General features: G+C 37.9%; 1 protein-coding gene across 1 annotated transcript in view; it reads right to left on the bottom strand.

Annotated features, from left to right (window-relative positions):
* Positions 1 to 18,953, bottom strand: part of FAT3 (FAT atypical cadherin 3) — a 408,669-nt gene that overhangs the window by 128,605 nt on the left and 261,111 nt on the right. Inside the window, exons 6-7 of the mRNA XM_084532289.1 lie at positions 2,543 to 2,857; positions 375 to 585 (exon numbers count right to left, since the gene is read on the bottom strand). Of these exons, the coding sequence (XP_084388415.1) occupies positions 375 to 585; positions 2,543 to 2,857 (526 nt within the window). The remainder of the gene's footprint in view (positions 1 to 374; positions 586 to 2,542; positions 2,858 to 18,953) is intronic.

Here is an 18,953-nt window from a genome sequence, read left to right as displayed (position 1 = left end):
AAAAAGGTGAAGAAAGAGAGAAATGAGGGACAGCAAGTCTAAGTACCATAAATACATTTAGAAATGAGATTAGCAAAGTATGACAATAGAATTTAAATGACAGACAACATTAAGATTGCAGTAAATAACATACTATGAAAAAAAACAATTCAGCCATACAGCGCTTTTTTCAGCTTAGCTAAGGAGTCATAACAAAAGCAGGAATATTATTACTATTGTTATTGCTATATATATATAGCATTTCCATTTCAGCATTACAAAAGTGGTTTTAATTTTGGGGAGACAGTTCATGTTAGTTGTCTTGCTCTCAAAACCACATATCCATACGCTTTGCTTTTGAAGCTTCTTCCTATTGCCACTGGCTCCCAACTTACCGACAATATCAAACCAGAGAGGGATGTTAGATGGCTGCACAGAGACCACCCCAACGATTTCTGTCACTTTATCACTTTCCATGATGGTGAAGTTGTAAAAGGGTTCATCAAAAGTCAGCGGCACTGGCGAGGGCGCAGGCTTTTTTATCCACTCGATGTGGAGGCGTGCAGTTGAAGATTTTTGGGGCCGGCCGTTGTCCACTGCCTTTATCTGGTGGGTGTAAAGAAAACAGGACCCAGACTGAGCATCCCAGCTTGGCAGTTCAGACCTAATTCTATCACAAGAAGACACCTTCTTGGAAAATGGCCCTTTAATTTTTTATGCAAAATCCCAGGGAGAAGAAAAAAAAAAAAAAAAGAGGGATTTAAGCATTTACTTCACTGTTATTCATTTTTTCCATTACACTTTGACTTTACATTGAAAAGACTGATTTAAAAGTGAAATATTTTGACAGAACTGATGGTGTGAGGCCTCCTGGAGATGTGCACCATACCCAGATCCCTGTCTCCAGAGCTGGCTTCCCTCTCTGATGACATCTTCCAGCCAGTTCTGTCTTGCAGCAAAGGTGGCAGTCCCTGTGTTTTAAGCCATGCACTTAACAACACATGCTCACCCAGACCATGTTTGATTGCTTTCAAGTCATCAGTATTACAGATAAGATTGGTATTCCTTATATTACCTTCATTAGTATTATATTTGAGTTAAATATGTTTCAGATCATTTCCCCCGTTTTCCCAAACAAATATAACTTAAGATTTTCCACATCTATTTTCCTTGTTTTCGTTTCTCAGTAGTGTTCATTAGTGACTCCCAGCTTGGTTCTAATTCTTTATTTTATAATATACACTAGAGTGATGGATAGACTCAATATTTGCCTGTCATGCTTTATGATTTTAGACAAGATGACCAGTGACAAACACTAGGGATAAGACAAGGGAGAATGTAGGTTACAAAATGGGTGCTTCAGTGAACAACATCAATGCTCTGGGAGTACGAGGGATTTTTCTTTTATAAGTAAATGCTTCTGGCTATATAGGACCACCGGCGTACAAAAATGCTGTTACTATGCCTGTTAAAATAGGAAATATTTTCCTGAAATACCATACCCTATTTCTTTCTCTGGAAATGTGTTAAGTGGGTTTGGTGTTAGCGCTCGTCACCCTGCTCGGCTCAGGCTGGCAGGCCCTTAGGGGAAAGAAGCTGAGTAGAAGACCTTCAGCTGTTACATTACAAAGGGGGCCAGATTCCAGACGTGCCTTCCACCTCTGCACAGTGAAAAGCATTCACTCAAAGGGTGCTGGCCTCTGATTACTGGGTATCTCTCAATATTTTGGTATTTATGCTTTTGTTTTCTTGTCACAATTTTCAACCCCATGAAAGTATCTCAACAGAGACTCATTATAAATGTAAAATAGAATGTAAATGTCATTGCTTCCTTTACTACAGGCCTCACTGTGGACCTCTGACAATTTTCTGTCTATTATTTTTTACATTTTTGGTGAACTCCTCCAATACAACTGTGGCTTGTTGCTGTAGATGAAGATTACACATGCAAGCTCTGTCTTTCTTCATATCAACAATTCCATCTTGTCTCCTTTCTGTCTTTGGCCACGTTTACATGGTTTGAATTGTGGCAGAATAATTTTGACAGAGATTACTTTTAACTGAAATTGCTGCCACACTTAAATCTTTTAATGCACCAAGAAAGGTACTATTACATACAGTACACAGTACTTCCCTTCCCTGAAAGCTTCCAGATTTGGACAATATAAGGACCTTTCCATGAGGGCAAGCAGTTATGTCCACACAAAAGTTGTATATCCATTTGTAGCTGCATCAGCCCAGTTCAACATGATATAATTTTGTAAGCAGACAAGCCCTTGGTCTTCAGTTTTGTGCATTTAAGGGAATGACTTAGTTCAACAATCTGCAAGCTAATTCTGAATAGTCAGAATAATTCAGTATATGTCACAGCATGAACACTCGCAAACTCGATTTTTTGTCTGTAGCTATATGTGAACATGAGATTTTTAAAACACATTTAGATAATCTATGACTTTATATATAGGTCACAGATTAAACAATCATGTATCACTCTTTATATAACAGTGTCTGTTTTTTAAAAAAGTCACACCATGGGTTTGTATACTGATGGAAGAGTACTTACTGTTAAGATGTCATAACTCCCTGCTGTGAACTGCTTTCTAGAAGAAACCATCCCTGTTTTAGGATCAATAAAAAATTTCCCATCATCATTTCCATCCACAATGCTGTATGAGATTTCTGCATTAGGGCCTTCATCTTTGTCAAAAGCAAAAGCTCTGTAGATTGGCTCCCCTCTTTTCTTACGGTCCCTCTCTGGCAGTTTGATCTGATAGACTTTCTCCGGAAACTGTGGTTTGTTATCATTCTCATCCAGAACCTGAACCACCACCCAAACCGAGGACTGCTTGGGAGACGTGCCCCCATCCGAGACGGTTACCTGAAAAACAACAGCAGCAGAGGCATTATTCTGAACGGGTAAAACAGAACTTCATAAAAGGGCATCGTGAAACATGAGGAAATATCCCTCTTTCCCCAGACCTAACCTGTAGTTTACAAGGTCTTCTATGTGATAAATACTTCTACCTAAGACATCCTCACTACAAGCATGCTGAGTGCGTATCTGTAATACACCCAGAATGGCAAATAAAGGAATCAGGAATATTTTTCCTTTTGAGATGAATCTATAACAGGTAAGTTGTGGAGGAGGAACCTATTCCTCAAAACAGCAAATCCTTTTACCTCAAACTTGGCAAGACTTTATCTCAGAAGAAGAGTGAACTGGAATTAAGCCATAAGCAGTATATCTACTTTTTTTCCAAACATATTTTAAAATTTCTTCAGTCACACAATGAAGAATCTCTTCCTAAATCCTAAAAGAATCTCTGTCATTTTTTCCCATTAATTATTTGGAATTTCTTAAACAATGACAGGATTTTCTGTCGGTTCTTTTCATTCATTACCTGGGATTTGACAGCTCATTACTTCCAAAACTACTTTATATGAGTGTAAGAAGCACAGAGAGGCATGTAGTAAAAAAAAGTCTGCTGCACTTTGTAAAGAGCACACCATGCTGGCACATATACTTAAGAAATAAAATCTTTGAGACAAAAGTTAATTAACAATTTAGCTGCAACTTAAACATAATTACTAATACTTTTCAGTGTGAAACACTGTGAGAAAAAGATGATCAAAGTTCAACAAACACTCAAGAGCTTCATTAATATGCATTCAAAATGCAATCAATATGTTTCAAGCTTCTCCCTAAAATTTTTGATTGGATTTCCTAAAGATAAAGAAATAATACAGAAAGTTATTTCTGTTTTCATGAAAGAAGTTCAGATTTCACTTTCAGCTATGTATGCTAACATGGAAAATGCCACAGCAGCAACTTTTTGTGATAGCAAGCCAAGATATTATGTGCAGTTGCCTGGCCTGTACCCATCCTTGCACATCGATTGCTTTGCTGTTAACTGCTCAGTGCTTTATTTCTCCTTAAATGTTTCTGTGCTCCTTTACAATAATATATTCCTCATGTCCAATCCTGAGGCAAAGAAAACATTTTCTGGGAATCCTGTCCCATGCTGTTGTTCTTGCCTTGCAACAAGATATGTAAACTTACAGTAACCCTGATTTAATACTGAGATCAGCAGAAAAATAACATTTTCAAAGAGAAAAGCAAAACACCATTTGTATTTCCTGGTTTTAACTCTACTATTGAAAACTGATACATTAGAAGCGACTAAAGCCTTAAGGACTTAAATCCCTTATTTACAGATGAATAAATAGTGTGGCAATATACAGCGGCAACATAAAATCCCCCAAATCAGTCTGAAACTTATTCTCCCAGAGATGTGTAATGGCCTCTTGCTCCTAACATTGCCACCAGGGTTGGCAATTAGCACCTGCTGGGATGGCCACCTCATGATGGGGAGCTGAGATCCAGTCGGGATCCAGTCCCCATCACGCCTTCCACCAAGGTGCCACCTGTCAGCAAAGGGGGCAGTGGGTGCTGGCAGGTTGTGGGGAGAGCAGATCCCACTCGACACACTTTCCAAAATGTCATTTATCCCACCAAACGGCAGCACATGTGGCTGTGGATCTGCCTTTCCATCATGAGAGAGCAATGCCACCGGGGAGCTCAGCCATTCTGCTTTACTGCTCCAGGAAAACTTCAGAATTTTTTCAGCAAGTAAAAAGCCAATTCTACCAATATTCCCCCTTCCTATTACAGGCAATTAATAACTTTTGACCCACTTTTAAGGCTGATCCCATTTTTGTTCTACTTTGGCAGAACTGGCTGAGCTCTCAGCAAAAACACAGGTTAACAAAGAAAAAATGCTTTTGGGATTTCTGCTGACTCCACAGACAAAGTATTCAGTGATACTGGGCAGTACAGGACAGCTGTACTGCTCAGAAACAAGGGGAGACACACTTATTTAAATGTTGGACAAGAATACAAAAAAAAATAAATGTATTTTTGGTGGGGCTAAGGCTTTTAATGTATAGGAAATACAATTAAGACTAGGGAAACGTGTTTTCTGAACAGAACATGAGTGAAAGTTTTAAAAAATAAAACAAACACATTTTCCTCAAGTTTTAAAAACAATTACCTAAAAAAAAAAAAAAAAAAAAAAAGGAAAAGGAAAAAATGAATCAGGGTGGAGAAAAAATTTACAAATAGTAGTAATAACAAAATCTCTGAAGAACAGTGATACAAGCAGCCAAGCAACTGTTATGAAAAACCCGTTTAAGTCAAGATGCTGCTCAAGAAGCTAAGCCATCCTCATGTCTTACCAGCACACAGTCTCACAGTTTGTTAGGTTACTGCTGAAATCACAGCTAAAATGGTATGGCAGCAAATAGGTACAGGCATTTGTTTGTTTTTGAAAGCTAAAACTTGTGGGAAATCCTTTCCGCAACAGAAAAGTTGCACTGAAAATATTTGCTGACAGCTAATTGAAAATACAAATGGCTAAAACACAAAATGACAAGCAATTAACAGAAATTAACAGAGAAGTCCCGGAGTTAGTGATTTCAGCTCTGTCTAAAATTTTACATCCCCGGAGAGGACGACATACCAGCTAAGCCCTTTTCTCTGGGTAACACTCAAAACTTTTCAAAACGACAGGTTCCAGCTCTGCTCGAAAAGCTCCGAGTGCCAGACATGGGAAGCTGAAGTGTAAGTTAAAGCCCTCTCATTGCAGGCGTGTAAATTAATTAACTAAGCCGCCCCCATACCAGAGATGTGATTATTATGTGAATATGACCCTCTTTTCTCCTTCATCAGCCTAACCCCAGCCCAGGCTTTTTATATGCCAGCTATGAACAAGGTGAAGAGCTGCAGAAATTTCCTCTGCCCCCACAAAAAATAAAAATTAAAAAAAAAAAAAAGCTAAACCAAAGCAACAAAAAAATAGCACCACCACATTAAAACAAAATAACTTCTTTTTTTTTTTTTTTTTTTTCTTTTTCCCAGACAACCCAGCACAGTGTCAAAACAAACCATAAGGAACTGGGGTGACTGGAGCATCTGCCCAACATTGCTCTGCAGGTACCACTTCCATCAGGACACTGCATCACGCCAGCATTTAGGGGCCCCTCTAAACAATGCAATTTCAGTTCAAACAGAACCATAGTTCTCAGCAAAATTCTTAAAGAGCCAGAAATCACAGAGAAAAGTAACAGAGGAGGGAAGGGAGTTTGGGACATTTGTAGGACACAGAAGCTAATTCGCAGCTGGTATCTCTGGAAATGAGAAAGGCAGATGCGCAAGGCATCAGCTTGCCAGGAGAGAAGCTGTCATTCAGGACCAGCAAGGTCCTTTCATTTAGAAGCCTGCAGATGGCATGGTGGGAAGAAAACAGAGAAGAAAAAAAGGTGATATACATCAATGACAGAGAAGACACTCTTGACATACACTTGTGAAGATATGGCATCAAAAACCCCAGAACAGGTGAATCTCTGAGTCATTAAGGTAGGGAAATTAGCTAGGTCAGCATCAAACCTTCCCAGAGGAGATGAGGAATTGCTGCTTGGTCGGCTTGTGCTTTTCTAAATGCTGAACACCTTCTCCAGCCATGCTGACTCTGGTATCCAGACACCAATGGGTGCAGACACGCTGATCCTTGCCCAGGTACAGCATGAGATGGGGTTCGCCAGCTGCTATTCCTTCTGCCCTTCTGGTTACATATCACTGCTAAAGCTGTGTCAACACAGACTAAATGGAGGCCACCACCTCCCAGAGCTGGGATACAGCCATGGAAACAGCTGAGGTTTAATTTCTTGACCCACCATACAAAGAGCTGGTCCCCCATTCACCAAGGCAGAAATATCTTAAAAGGAAAATGAAAACATGTTTTATGGGGTCTGATGGCACCAGATAGCAAGAATATGAACTTTAGATACCACTTTCATGGTAAACTCTTAGGTATCACTGCTTTTTTCCCATAATCTAGACAATTCCTCTGTAATTTTCTTCATAAAATGAACAGTTTTTTAGGTATGTGAATTCACCTGTTAGCTTTAATGTTTATTATTTTACTGAACCATGTTAGCCAGCATGGCTAGCCTGCTGGCTAACATGGTTCAGTAAAATAATAACAAAACAGGCTGTTTTGGTCACCTGGAAATCTCTTTTGTAGAGTAACAATAATGTACCTTCAACAGGTACACAGGTATACTTCAGGACATAACCTCCTGAAATTTCTTCTATTTATATTAGACATTTTATTATTATTATTATTATTATTATTATTATTTTTAGAAAAACACACAAAGACTATCTCCTTCTGCAGAATACAGTAAATTCAGTATAACAACAGACCTTTGAAAATCCGGGTAAGGCAATTTCCACCTCTTTTGCAGTGCGTTTGGTCTGAAGACTTTAACACTACCTGAAATAAGTTTACAGGAAACCAGGACTGAGAGATACTCGGTCATATCCATTTTTATGCTGGAGCCCCAGAGATCAACTACAAAGACATTTCAGCAGTGGTGGACCTTCACAGTGAAAACCAAGGTCAACGTTATTACCATGCAACATCTGGAATGTTAGATATGAAAACTTCTTATTTTTGTGACCATGGAGAAGGCATGGAGGAGACTCTACTGCCAAAGTATTGGTTAAAACACGGGCTAGGTCTAGCAGACCTCAATGCTGGTGACATTAATCATTGGTCTTGAGACAGTCACCCCTCCTAGGAATTGGAGGGTGACACTTAACTGAAGAAGGATTAGCACCCAAATTTTTTCAGAATACCTATGCATCTGTGAGGACCACCTTCCTGACTTCGAAGTACAATGCAGAGCCTCATTAACAAAAGCTCATGACTTCCAAGATAATTATTAGCTCAGCTGGAGAGAGTAGCTAGCAGGGATCTTACTTTAACAAGTACAACAAGACAATCAGCAGGTGTTTAATACGAGTTATCAAGCCTTGAGAAGAACAAGAATCTTCTTCCATACCATTCCTTGGCAGGAGGAAATACTCAGCCTACCAAATTTTTAAGTCAAGAGAGGCTGCCACATTACTGTCATTAGCATTGCAAAATGCTGAAGATGTCATATTTGCTTGTTTACTTTCCTTCGTGTGATACTACTTAATGCAAAAAGACTGAGCCGAGATGCCTGCCTCTCATCTGAGGAGTGTGCATAATGAGGCTTTCAGGTAAAAATTTCTCCCTTCCCTCAGCAGCAAAGCCAATTTTGCTTAGAAAACTTAAGAAAAGAGAATCTGGTTGAGTTACTGGAGACAGAAAAATGATCAAAGGGAGTCTGAGAGCTGAGGCATACCCCCGCTGTTAGTGACTAATGGGTTTGTTTCTTCTGCCAATGCGCAAACGAGCTGCAATACCTATTGTAAGAGTGTCTGGAATCCAGCCCAAGTAAGAGAAATAAAAGACGATAAAGGAGAGCTCATTGAAAGCTGAATGAAACCTTAAAGTCAAATACACTGAATTACTCTCTATGCCTACTTCAGAGAGAGACTGAAGTTTGCAGCTAAATTCTTACAAGGAAATATTTTTCTGAAATACATGATACTACTGAACTACATGTCAGATTATTGGTACAAAGTGAAGGTAGCCAGGGTCAAAGACATACAAAATAGAATAGAAAAACTCCATGTTACATATTTTATTTATTTATTTGTCCAGCACAAATACTGGTTTAGCTGTAGCAAACTGGACTTTTTTTTTTTTTTTTTTTTTTTTAAGCCTTTATTTGGCAGCTTTGGAAAAGAAGTGGGCATCTGTTTATTTCACTTACCCTAACAGAATTTAGCGCTGTCCCAGAAGACAAATTTCTTAAACACTTCTTGTAGGAAACAGTGTCAATCATATCAATATGATCTTTCCTGATTTCCTTTAAATGTGTTAATAAGGGGGACTCTTGTTTTCAATCATAAAAAATTAATACATTCACTCTGGCCAACTATGAGAAATAAATAATTTAGAGTACTTCTAAAAACCAGATTATTACTGACACAAACTCTCTAGGTGGCTGATTAGAAAAGTCAATGGCTTCCAGCCACAACCAAGCTAGAAAGCAATGCATAATGGTCTGTTACACCATTTGAGAATTAACGATGACATCAGGTAATTTCAATGCTGTATTGCCAAAAGACAGGAAGGAAGGAAGGAAGGCTTTTTCATTTGGAGTTAAATGCTCCCTCCAGTATCTGCAAACCTAAATATTAGAAGAGTGTGCTGAAGAAAGTCTTACAGGCTTCAAATCTTAACTTTTGTCACTCATAGTACTGAGACCAGAAGATGGTAAACAAATGGAAAACTATGACCAGGTAGTATGAAATATCAGAATGGGTGACCTGAAGGTCCAGAAATACTCCTAATTGAAATTAAAAAGTCCCTTATTTTGTGTTCTACTTTATTCTACAAGCTTTTTGAAAAATTAAAAAGTAAACAAGAGCCATAAACTCTGAAAAGAAACTTTGGACTTACATTTTACCTTTAGTAGCAACACATGGAAGGATCTGCATAGCTTTCAACACTGAGTCTATAAAAGAAAAATAATTTTCCATGGGCATTACTTTTAAAACTTGTTACAGTTTGGAGACACTGGCAACCTTTACGCATTAGGCTGTGTTTAGAGTATTCTTCAATGGGTATGTGCTATGATGAGTGCAGAACCAGGTATTGCTACATCAAATTCCCATGATGACAGAACAGTCTGCTCCATTTCACAAGTAACTCCTTTAGGTAATCTCAAAATAGCATCTTCCCCTTCTTTTCACTAAGTAAAAAGAAAACTATAGTCCTCAGGAGTAACAAGCTCATCTAATTTTGTCTGTGACAAACTGTAGATAAAATTTTGCCTGGAAGTGACTCTACGCTGATCACTCCCCTCAAGTCCAAATGTGCCTCCTACTTCCCTAGATGGTGTTAAATACCAATAACCTTTACCTCTACTACCTAACAGTAGCATGTAGTCAGTTATCATTCAGGTGACAATCATCTGTTAGGAGAAAGTATTGTTCTGACCTCTTAGGCTATACTGCCACCAACTAAAGTGACGCTTGATCTTGATGTTATCACATCCCATGTCGTGGAGTTCGTAACTAGAGGAGTGGAAATTTTGAGATGATCATAGTAGGACACCCATCTTTGTCTCCAAGTTAACAACTGTAGAGGCATTTTGAATACATTAAAACTTTCCTTTTTCAGTTGAAGAGGCTACAATAACGAATCTTGCTAACCCAACATACAATGAAGGGAAAACTGGAAAGCTGAAGACACTCCAAATAGTCCTCTTATAATATCTGGACCCATGAATGTTTAATCAGCTTCGAACTGACACCTTACAAACATGATAAAGACTGATACGTGATTGCTTAAGAACAATTTTTAAAGGGATTTAGAACTTCTTTAGAATAACCTATTACTAAACAGAAGTATAACTACCCTCATAGCCTCTAAGCAAGAAAGAGGATAAAAGTTGTGTATTGATCTTCACAGCAAACTTTGAAGAAGGTGTTTAGCTCCTGCTGATAGTGAAGATTAAAATCAAAGAGTTTTGTGAACAGAAAATGATGAGTAGTCAAATCTGAGAATATTTCACTTCAAGCAGCTTTAAATAAAGTCAAGCTTGCAAATTAAGATCCTAAGGCAGTTTACTGTTAGGAGTAATTTCTATGTTGATTGTAATTCCATTCATACCTGAATATCTACTTCAGCCATTTGTGGATTTTACTTTTCTCATAAAAAACACTTGTGATCAAATATTGATATGTGAGACCATTCATCTATACTGTATCTACTGCTACGGATAATGCCCTTCTCCAAAAATCTTATCTCAGCACTCAAGAAATACAGCAGCTCTCAGTCTCCGTGCTTCAGAAGAGGTATGTATCAACTTCTAAGCTCACTGCACTAACCTTTTCTCAAATATTCAACTACCTTTCATTTTCCATCCACAAAACTCACTTGATTACAATCTTCACTATAAGCAGGAACCAAACTCCTTCTTCAGAGTTTACTCAAAATTATGAAGATTGTTGCACATTACCAGTCTTCTCTTTTTCATACTAGACCAGTCAATATGTCTAATCATGTACTAGTGAGAGAACTATTTAATAAAGATACAAGATTTTATTGATGCTTCCAAGAATTTTTCTTAGAGCTAATGTTAATAATTTATTTTATGTCTCAACTATCAGCAGAAAGACTATGCTCAAAAATACATGCTAATATATTGCCAGAATTTAATCAAGCTATAGTCATTGTGGAGTTAATTAATCAAGCAGCAAAACAAATTATACTTTGCATCCTTGCTCTGGTGTGCAGCTGCATCAGTTTGTAGAGTATGTCCCCAGATATTCAAACTGATGGGAAATTAAGGTACAGCAACTCTTTTAGCAGAAACTCTCAAATACAGTGCAGATGATTGACTCTGTGTGGCAATACCCTTCCAAATATTTTGCTGTAAGTCAGTAGCACTGCCTCCTGCTAACACAGCACATGTTGCTGAACTTACTCAAAGAAAAGACATAATGTAGGAGCTTGTTTTGCATGTCTTTAGAGATATCATATGGCATGCAGTTTCTGTTACAATAGAGTAATAACTTCAAAGAAAACTTTCGGTATTCCAAGGAAATGTTGTCCTCTGTTCTGAAGTATAATCTTAAAACTTACTTTTAAACAATTTTAGGTGTGCCAACAGCCAGTGCTTACTGCAGGTTGATGAAACAGCCTTAGGTGAAGCTCTGTGATGGTCAGTCTTGAAACAATATTTCTATTATTCAGTAGGTAATACATTTATTTGGCTACCACTGAGTTAAAAGATATATGCTGTAATTCTTTAAAGTTATTAACTTTATAGGTACAACACATCCAAATTCTATTCTGTTCTGTGAAGCAGAACTGTGTATTTTCAAAGGAAAGGTAGCAGTATTTTTTTGTTTTGTTTTTGTCTTTTTATTTTTTTTTCCTTTCTTTTTAATTGCTCTAACAAGCAGCCCTAGGTTGTGTTAACAGTGGATGACACCACCTTGTCTCTGGCAGATAGGCAGATTAAGATGCATCCATCCCCATCTCCAGCTCCTCCTCCAGCCATTTGTTCTTCCCCTGTCATCGGTTTGCAGCCACCTTCACCCGTCAATAAACTGTTTGTGCATCTGTGCTACAGACAGGATTACCGAAATAATCAGGGTTTAAAATGCACTGCTGAAAGAAAACAAAATCCCCCCAAAGGCAGATGGTTAACTAGTCTTGGGGTGGCAGTGAGGAAGCAGAACAAGGCAATGAGCGGCAGGTCCCTAATTCAGAGGAGGGAGAAATTTCTAAGAATGCTTTAGACACTGAAGGAAAATGCATTGTTTAACTACAGCTTTGGTGAGGAATTCTGCTATTTCTCTACAGATAACCTCTTACTCATCTCCCTATTTCCCAAACCCTACCACAGAATTCATCGCTTAACAACAAGCCTTTGATTAATATCAAAGTAGCCTAAACCAGAACCAGACATCTCAGGGTGAAAGCCATAGAGTCCCCTCAGCAATTGCCATAAACATCCGATTTCTATCTTACACTATTTTTCTGCAATGCACAAGAAATAATGAATGCTCTCTATCCATGCATATGCTGGGAAAATTCTATGTAGAATGTCTCAAAGACAGTTTTATAGCTGATAGCCTGACTTGTAGTCTCTGACATTTAAATGCAATTTTTATTTTTCCATGTAAAAATGAAGCTTCTAAAGTTTTATGTTCAAAATAAAGCTTATCAGTTAAAAATCTGATTAAGAAGAAATGAATTTCTTAGTCAGGTAGAAAACATATAAAATCAGACCCTTAAGGGGTATAGTTCATTTCCAATTTTTGATCCTAGGGAGATATTTTAAATTTGTAAAAGGCCAAAAAGGACTTTTTATACCTCATAAATTTCACTGGTTTTAGTGAACTGTCACTCAGGAAGACTGTTGTGACCTTGCTTATTGATCTAAAAGGAAAATAAAAATCAAGAGTTTTTTTGGTGATATTCAAGTTATCCAATATAAGTTTCTTTTATTGACAATGAGGTACAAAGTAAGATTTCAGTCCACTTAGATGAGAATATAATTGCAATTACTACGTAATTCAAATGTATGTTTGAATAAAGTGATTTTTTTAGTTAGGTGAGGACTAAAAAATGCTCAGAAAAATCAGGTTGCAAGATAAATATAATAAGATAAAGGAGATAAGCACAAATAAGGAGGTTCGTTGTTGGAGCTGTTTCTAGAGTTGTGTTTTTTTAACTACAATTTCATCCTGTTTTTGTCAGACCAAGTTAAAGTAAACTAAATCAATATTTGCTTTGATTTTAGCAATAAAAATACTACTTGACTTCTTGATGTCTACTTCACAACTTTCTGTGACAAATTAATTTTAGACAGATAATAAGCATTAATTGGGCCGTATTTAATCACAGTTTCATCTAATAGGCGACACAGACAAGCCTGATTATCTCGCTCTCCACTTGTCTTCAATTCGAAGTGTCTATAAATATCTACTATCCAGTTTGCATTGACATGGGGGTCACTTCTACAAGCTGGTTGAGAATCAGCATGGGACTGTGAGCCGGGAAAAATTCAGATGCTGATTTTGGAGCAAAACTAACATTCATGGACAACCTTTTTACTTCTTCCAAACTCAGTATCCCAATTTGAAAAGTCAGCCTGGAAAGCAGGCTCAGGAATGATGTCCAAGACAAAATATTTGAAACTGAAATTCAGCTAACTGTTCCATCAGTAAAGGACAAGAGCCACTGCTTCCTTACCTGATGGGTGCATCAGGTCTCTGAGTTTCATTGGAAAGAGTAAAACCTTTTTTAAAACCTTTTTTTTTTTTTTTTCTTTCCTTTAGACAACACTGACACAGCAAAGCATACATTTAAGGATCAGTGCACTGTAATACTTTTTCATCAGTTCAGTTCTCTTCTCAACTTTCTCTCTGCTCAATTACTACAAACATTCACAAGTACCTGATTAGCTTCGGGATCCCAAACCACACCAGGGACAGCGGGGTATGCACATACTGCATGGCTAGAGATACAGGTAAAGTCTAAAGACGTGTTTCCCTGCTGAATCAAGCTCATGTTATCTGAGCAGCCAAAGAATTACAGATAGCTGCTTGGTGGAGAAGGACTCAGCCAGCTGTGGAATCCTCTGACTTGGAAGTCAATGGGAATTTTCCCATTGACTTTGGTGATAACAGGGTTTCACTAGAGCTCAAAAACCTCAGTTGGGCTTGTTTTTATTTCTCATTCAGCTTTTGCCCAGCCCTCACCTCCAGCTGTATAACAAGTGAAGTACCTGAAACTTGTACACCTTCAGCTAAAGGGTAGAGAAGATGTGCACCACTCTAACAGCACCACAGTAGGTATCAGGAATAATCATACTTTTACACCCTGGCAAACGTATTATGTTTTAAGAAACAGTGATATACATAATTTCCATCTTTATTTATTTATTTTTTCCTGTTGGAAAGATGTTTACGCATATAGCTAGTGATCTTGCAAAGAGCAATGTATATGAATAATTTTCAAAATGTCTTGAGACCATATTGACAACATAAATAAATAGGTGTGAGTATAGGAACAAGGTCATCTTGGGGATTATGAAACTCAACATGAAACTCAGTCCCGCAGTTTTAACATTCCAAATGTGTTGCAAAGAAAAAAAAAATCTTGGCCAGAAAACTGGATTTCCCTGAGTAACACTCAGAACCCATTAAAAATGTTCAGTTTATTAATATTAATTAATCAATTAATACTATTATAATTAATTAATTATACAGTTGCCTGGAGTCCTGGAGAGGGATCTTTGTGTGCCTGAATAATAAAAAGATGACATTCTACTCCTGCAATGCATTAGGAATTTTAAAAGAACACAACTTTTAAAATATTCTTAGCACTTCTTCTGCAGTATTAGTCTTTAACGTGCATTTGATTTTTGCAGCCACAGGATGGCATTAACTGCTGTGCAAAGGGGCAGTGAAATGCCATTTGACCCTGGGCAGTGTACTTTCCATCCGGGGAAGGGAAATATTTCATTAAGAAGGATTAATATAAATTCACTACTTTCTACTGATGGCAACCACTTCTTCAAGAATGCAGTATCAAGATCTTACCATGCACATTCCTGAAGGTTCAAGTTCTGAGAGTGTGGATATCAAGGCCCTCAACAGATACTTCTTTTTCCTGACTTCAGTAATTTGGGACTTTCCAAAACCACAGAGCAACAATTCCAACTTCAGTACCAACAACTGCATAGAGCACTTTCACTTCCAAGGTTTATGGAGTCATAGTAACTCTTTAATGGATTTATATAGGCTCATAATTTACTGTTTTTTTTTTCCCATTAAGGCTGTATATAGAGTAGGTGGTGACACATGGCATGCCAGCGGGAAGACAGTTGGACTGAATGAATGGCCAAGGTGACTGATAATTGGATTGCAAATGTCAAACCGTGTGGTTGAAAAGCTGGGTATATCAGCCCACACATCCTTTTCCCAGTTGTGAAATTAAAGTTAGGAGCAGGCACAATAAGCTACAAGTAGTTCCGATTTATAGAGGAGGGTCTGAAGGCAGCAGTAAGCAGCATCCAATTAACTTCAGTAGAGATGTCCAAGGCCACTGGTAAAATGACTGGATTTAGAGTGATGAGCAAGAATGTCAGACCAAGAGACAACCTAGCAATGCTATTAACCTTTGTGAGATTGCCCTGCCGATAATGTGATCTGGGGGACAATAAAACATGGCATGAGACAATATGCCCAATTTGGTAGTGCAAGACTGATACATGGGAGAAAAACAAGAATTTTCCTTGGTTCATTTTACAGGCCTCCAATTAGCCCTCAATAGGTGAAGGGAGAGAAAGGAGGGAAGCAGAAGGAGTCCCTCTAATGAGTTGCTTTGTTGGTTTGTAGCAGAAGAGATTGAAAAAGAAAAGTTTTAGGAGCTGCTTTGCTTTTGAGGAAGTCTCAGGGGGTGTTAAATGGGCTGGGCACTTTGCTGGAAATAGCCGTGAGAAAGCTCCTGATTTATGGGAGTGCTTGAACAGCACAAGTGCATCCTGTCAGGCTCAGTACTGGAGGCGTGATCCCTTGGCACAGGGAGATCAGATATGTCAGCCCCATGTGCTAATTCCGATGGTTAGATGCTAGGGTCATGATGCGCTGATGCTTACCCATGATGACACCATCTATAACACCACCACTGCTTCCTTTGGGAAACTGTACACAAAATATGCAGATATTATGCTTGTTCTCTGTAACTCCATCTAGTTTTAGAAGTGGAGGATTAAGAGAGGGTCTAATCCATGGATTACTGATCTGACAAAATATCTAAATCTTATTCACAGGCTTATTGCAGCAAAGGCAGATTGTCAATCACGAGAAGTTTAAGATGCAATTCCTGCTTTGCTTTGTGAATCTGGTGAATCTATGTGCTCAAGAACCTTTACAAAATAGAGCATGAATATGTAACTGATTGAGCTGCTTCTGTTTAGGCATCCAAGGACCAGTAGAGCTTGGCTGCACACCTAGAGAAGCCGGGGGCTCTGAAGTTGCAGAGCTTGGAGGTTTTCAGTCCATGCTATGGCAATGAAGAGATGGGACACCAAATTAGCCCTGCAAGAACTGAGGAGCTGAAAACACAGCCCACAGCTCCAAATAGGATAATTTGCTCTGTCAGGAAGCAGAATAAATGACAGTCCCATGCTGAGCACCATGTTGCAGCAGTGTGGATTTTTTCAGGAGCTCAGCAGCTTTATGGAAGTTGGATTTCCTGTCACTGGTGTCATCTACAACCAGGCAGCCTCCAAGGCATGCAGAAAAAAACAAAATCTTCTCTATGCATCAGATTCCTTTTTATTAAAAAAGCCACAGCTTTGAATTAATGTGTTGATACTGAGAGTCGGATATTAGAATTAAATGCCTGAACAGAAGACACTTAATGCAAATATTATTTTACTTTTTAAAATGCCATTCCTTGGCGGAGATGCTTGAGTTAAGACTTCAGTCAGGCTATATGCAGTGGTTTGCAAAAAAAAAACATGACAGATCCTTAGCTGTAGATATACTTGGTAAATACCAGTGCAAAAAGGACAAGATCAAGCTTTAATATTTTAGTTTATCCCACAAACATATGTCCAAAACTGCAGCACAAAGAGCGAATTTGTGCAGGTCCATTGAAAAAAAAAAAAGTTTTGTTGGGGAGGATGATATGCAATTGAACCTCATGTGTCAATTAGCACTTTTATTCCTTCAGCTAAGTGTTTTGGACTTCTTTTGAGACTAAGGTAATGCACTTATCTTGTTGCTTTCTGCTTCTTGTTCAGTCAACAGAGGCCACACCGCTATGGCACACTTTGCTGTATCACATAACAAGAAATTGTCTCTGTTGAGATAAAATGGGTAGTCTAAAACTTATGGCTTTCTGGAAATTTTGGGGGTATTTTTTAAACTATGGTCCTGTTTTTTGAAAAAATAGGTGCCAATAGAAAGTGACAAGTTTAAAATCTCCATGTCTTTTTCAATTAAGTCTTTTAAATACCTTTGTGGCCTTGAAGGTTAAGAACACATTTTTATTTATACAATACCTTAAACGTTATCTGGAATGGTAGTAGAAGGGAACAGAATCCACAGGGAAAAAACAAATATATCTTAGGCTATGACAGAAAGTATTAAGCTTTCTATTGGTATCTTGATTAAAGATAACATGTTGGTCTTCAGAAATGTTGAAGTCATAAATTGACAGACCACTATTAGCAATATTTGTATTTTTTACTTTCCCAGGGAATGTGAGAAAAAATAATTCACTATTTTCATTCTGACATTTTTGCTCTCTGTTGTTCATGTTAATCCTTGCTTTTGAATATTTAGAATATTCCTTGCCAAAGAAAGCATTATTTTTTTGCCAAAACATAAAATGTACTCTAGAACTGCTATGATAACATTTTCAACATCTCTGTATCATGAGATTAGCAAACAGCAATATTACATTTCAGAATGAGGAGATTAATCTGTTTCCTGACAACTGAAATTCGTTAGGCTGGGAAAAGAAAATTACTGCTTTTGAGGGCAGATTTCATTGCACTTGATGCTTCAGGGCCTTTGTACTTTTCTGTTTAAATCATATCTTCATAAAAAGCAAAAGAATTGTTTGGTATCTTATTATCAAGCTGAAGTCAGATAAGAAAAGCATTAGGATTCTTATGTTCCATGATAATATATTTAGAGAGAAAGAAGGTGTCAAATATGCTTATTAAACTGATTCTCAACCTGATTAGATGTTTTCTTATCTCTAGGCGTCTAGTAAATACTTTAATTTGTGTCATGTTACAAATTATGTTAAATACTCCAATCATATTTCACCACATATCACACAATGATGCACTTTTGCCACAAGAAATTATTCTGAAATACTAGAGTAAACAAATTTTGCGGACTACCACATTTTTGCATGACATTTTCCTGCCCTTTTTTCTATGTCTTTTTGCTCAAACTGCATGTTGGAGGATTATGTGGCAGGGGGACAGGGTGGCAATCTGGTTAAACAAAAGTACAGACAAAGAGAAAAATATATAATATCAAAAGACATTACAAGATATGGTGAGGAGACTGTAAGAGATGTTATAAGACTCAAAGAAAATGTAGTGAACTCAAAGTATACTAGAAAGAGGTTCTCATGAACTGCACAGCCTGGTGAGGCAGTTTTGGGGAATGAAGACCTTCCAGTGCATCACCAATACTGGACACTATGAGACCCTGGACAATATGAGCATTAACAATGTGGAGACAAAAAAAAAAAAAAAAGTCAGAGGAAGAAGCAGACAAAATGTGGATGATGCAAGTGTGGACTGACAGATACTATAGGTACTCAAGGGAGTGGACCTCAGGAGTAAGGATGGTCTTAACCATGATGGAGAAATGAAGGTTGTAGGGAAGATAATTCAATCTAACTGAACTTGAAAAAATTGTTCTAGCTTTTCCCTTGCAAGGGGCTTCCTGGAAACCAAAGGGCACACAAGTGAAGTGGATC

This window comes from Aythya ferina, assembly GCF_964211825.1.
Source record: "Aythya ferina genome assembly, chromosome: 1".
NCBI lineage: Eukaryota > Metazoa > Chordata > Aves > Anseriformes > Anatidae > Aythya > Aythya ferina.
The sequence above is the reverse complement of the archived record's forward strand: the minus strand, read 5'-3'. Positions and strand labels throughout refer to the sequence as shown.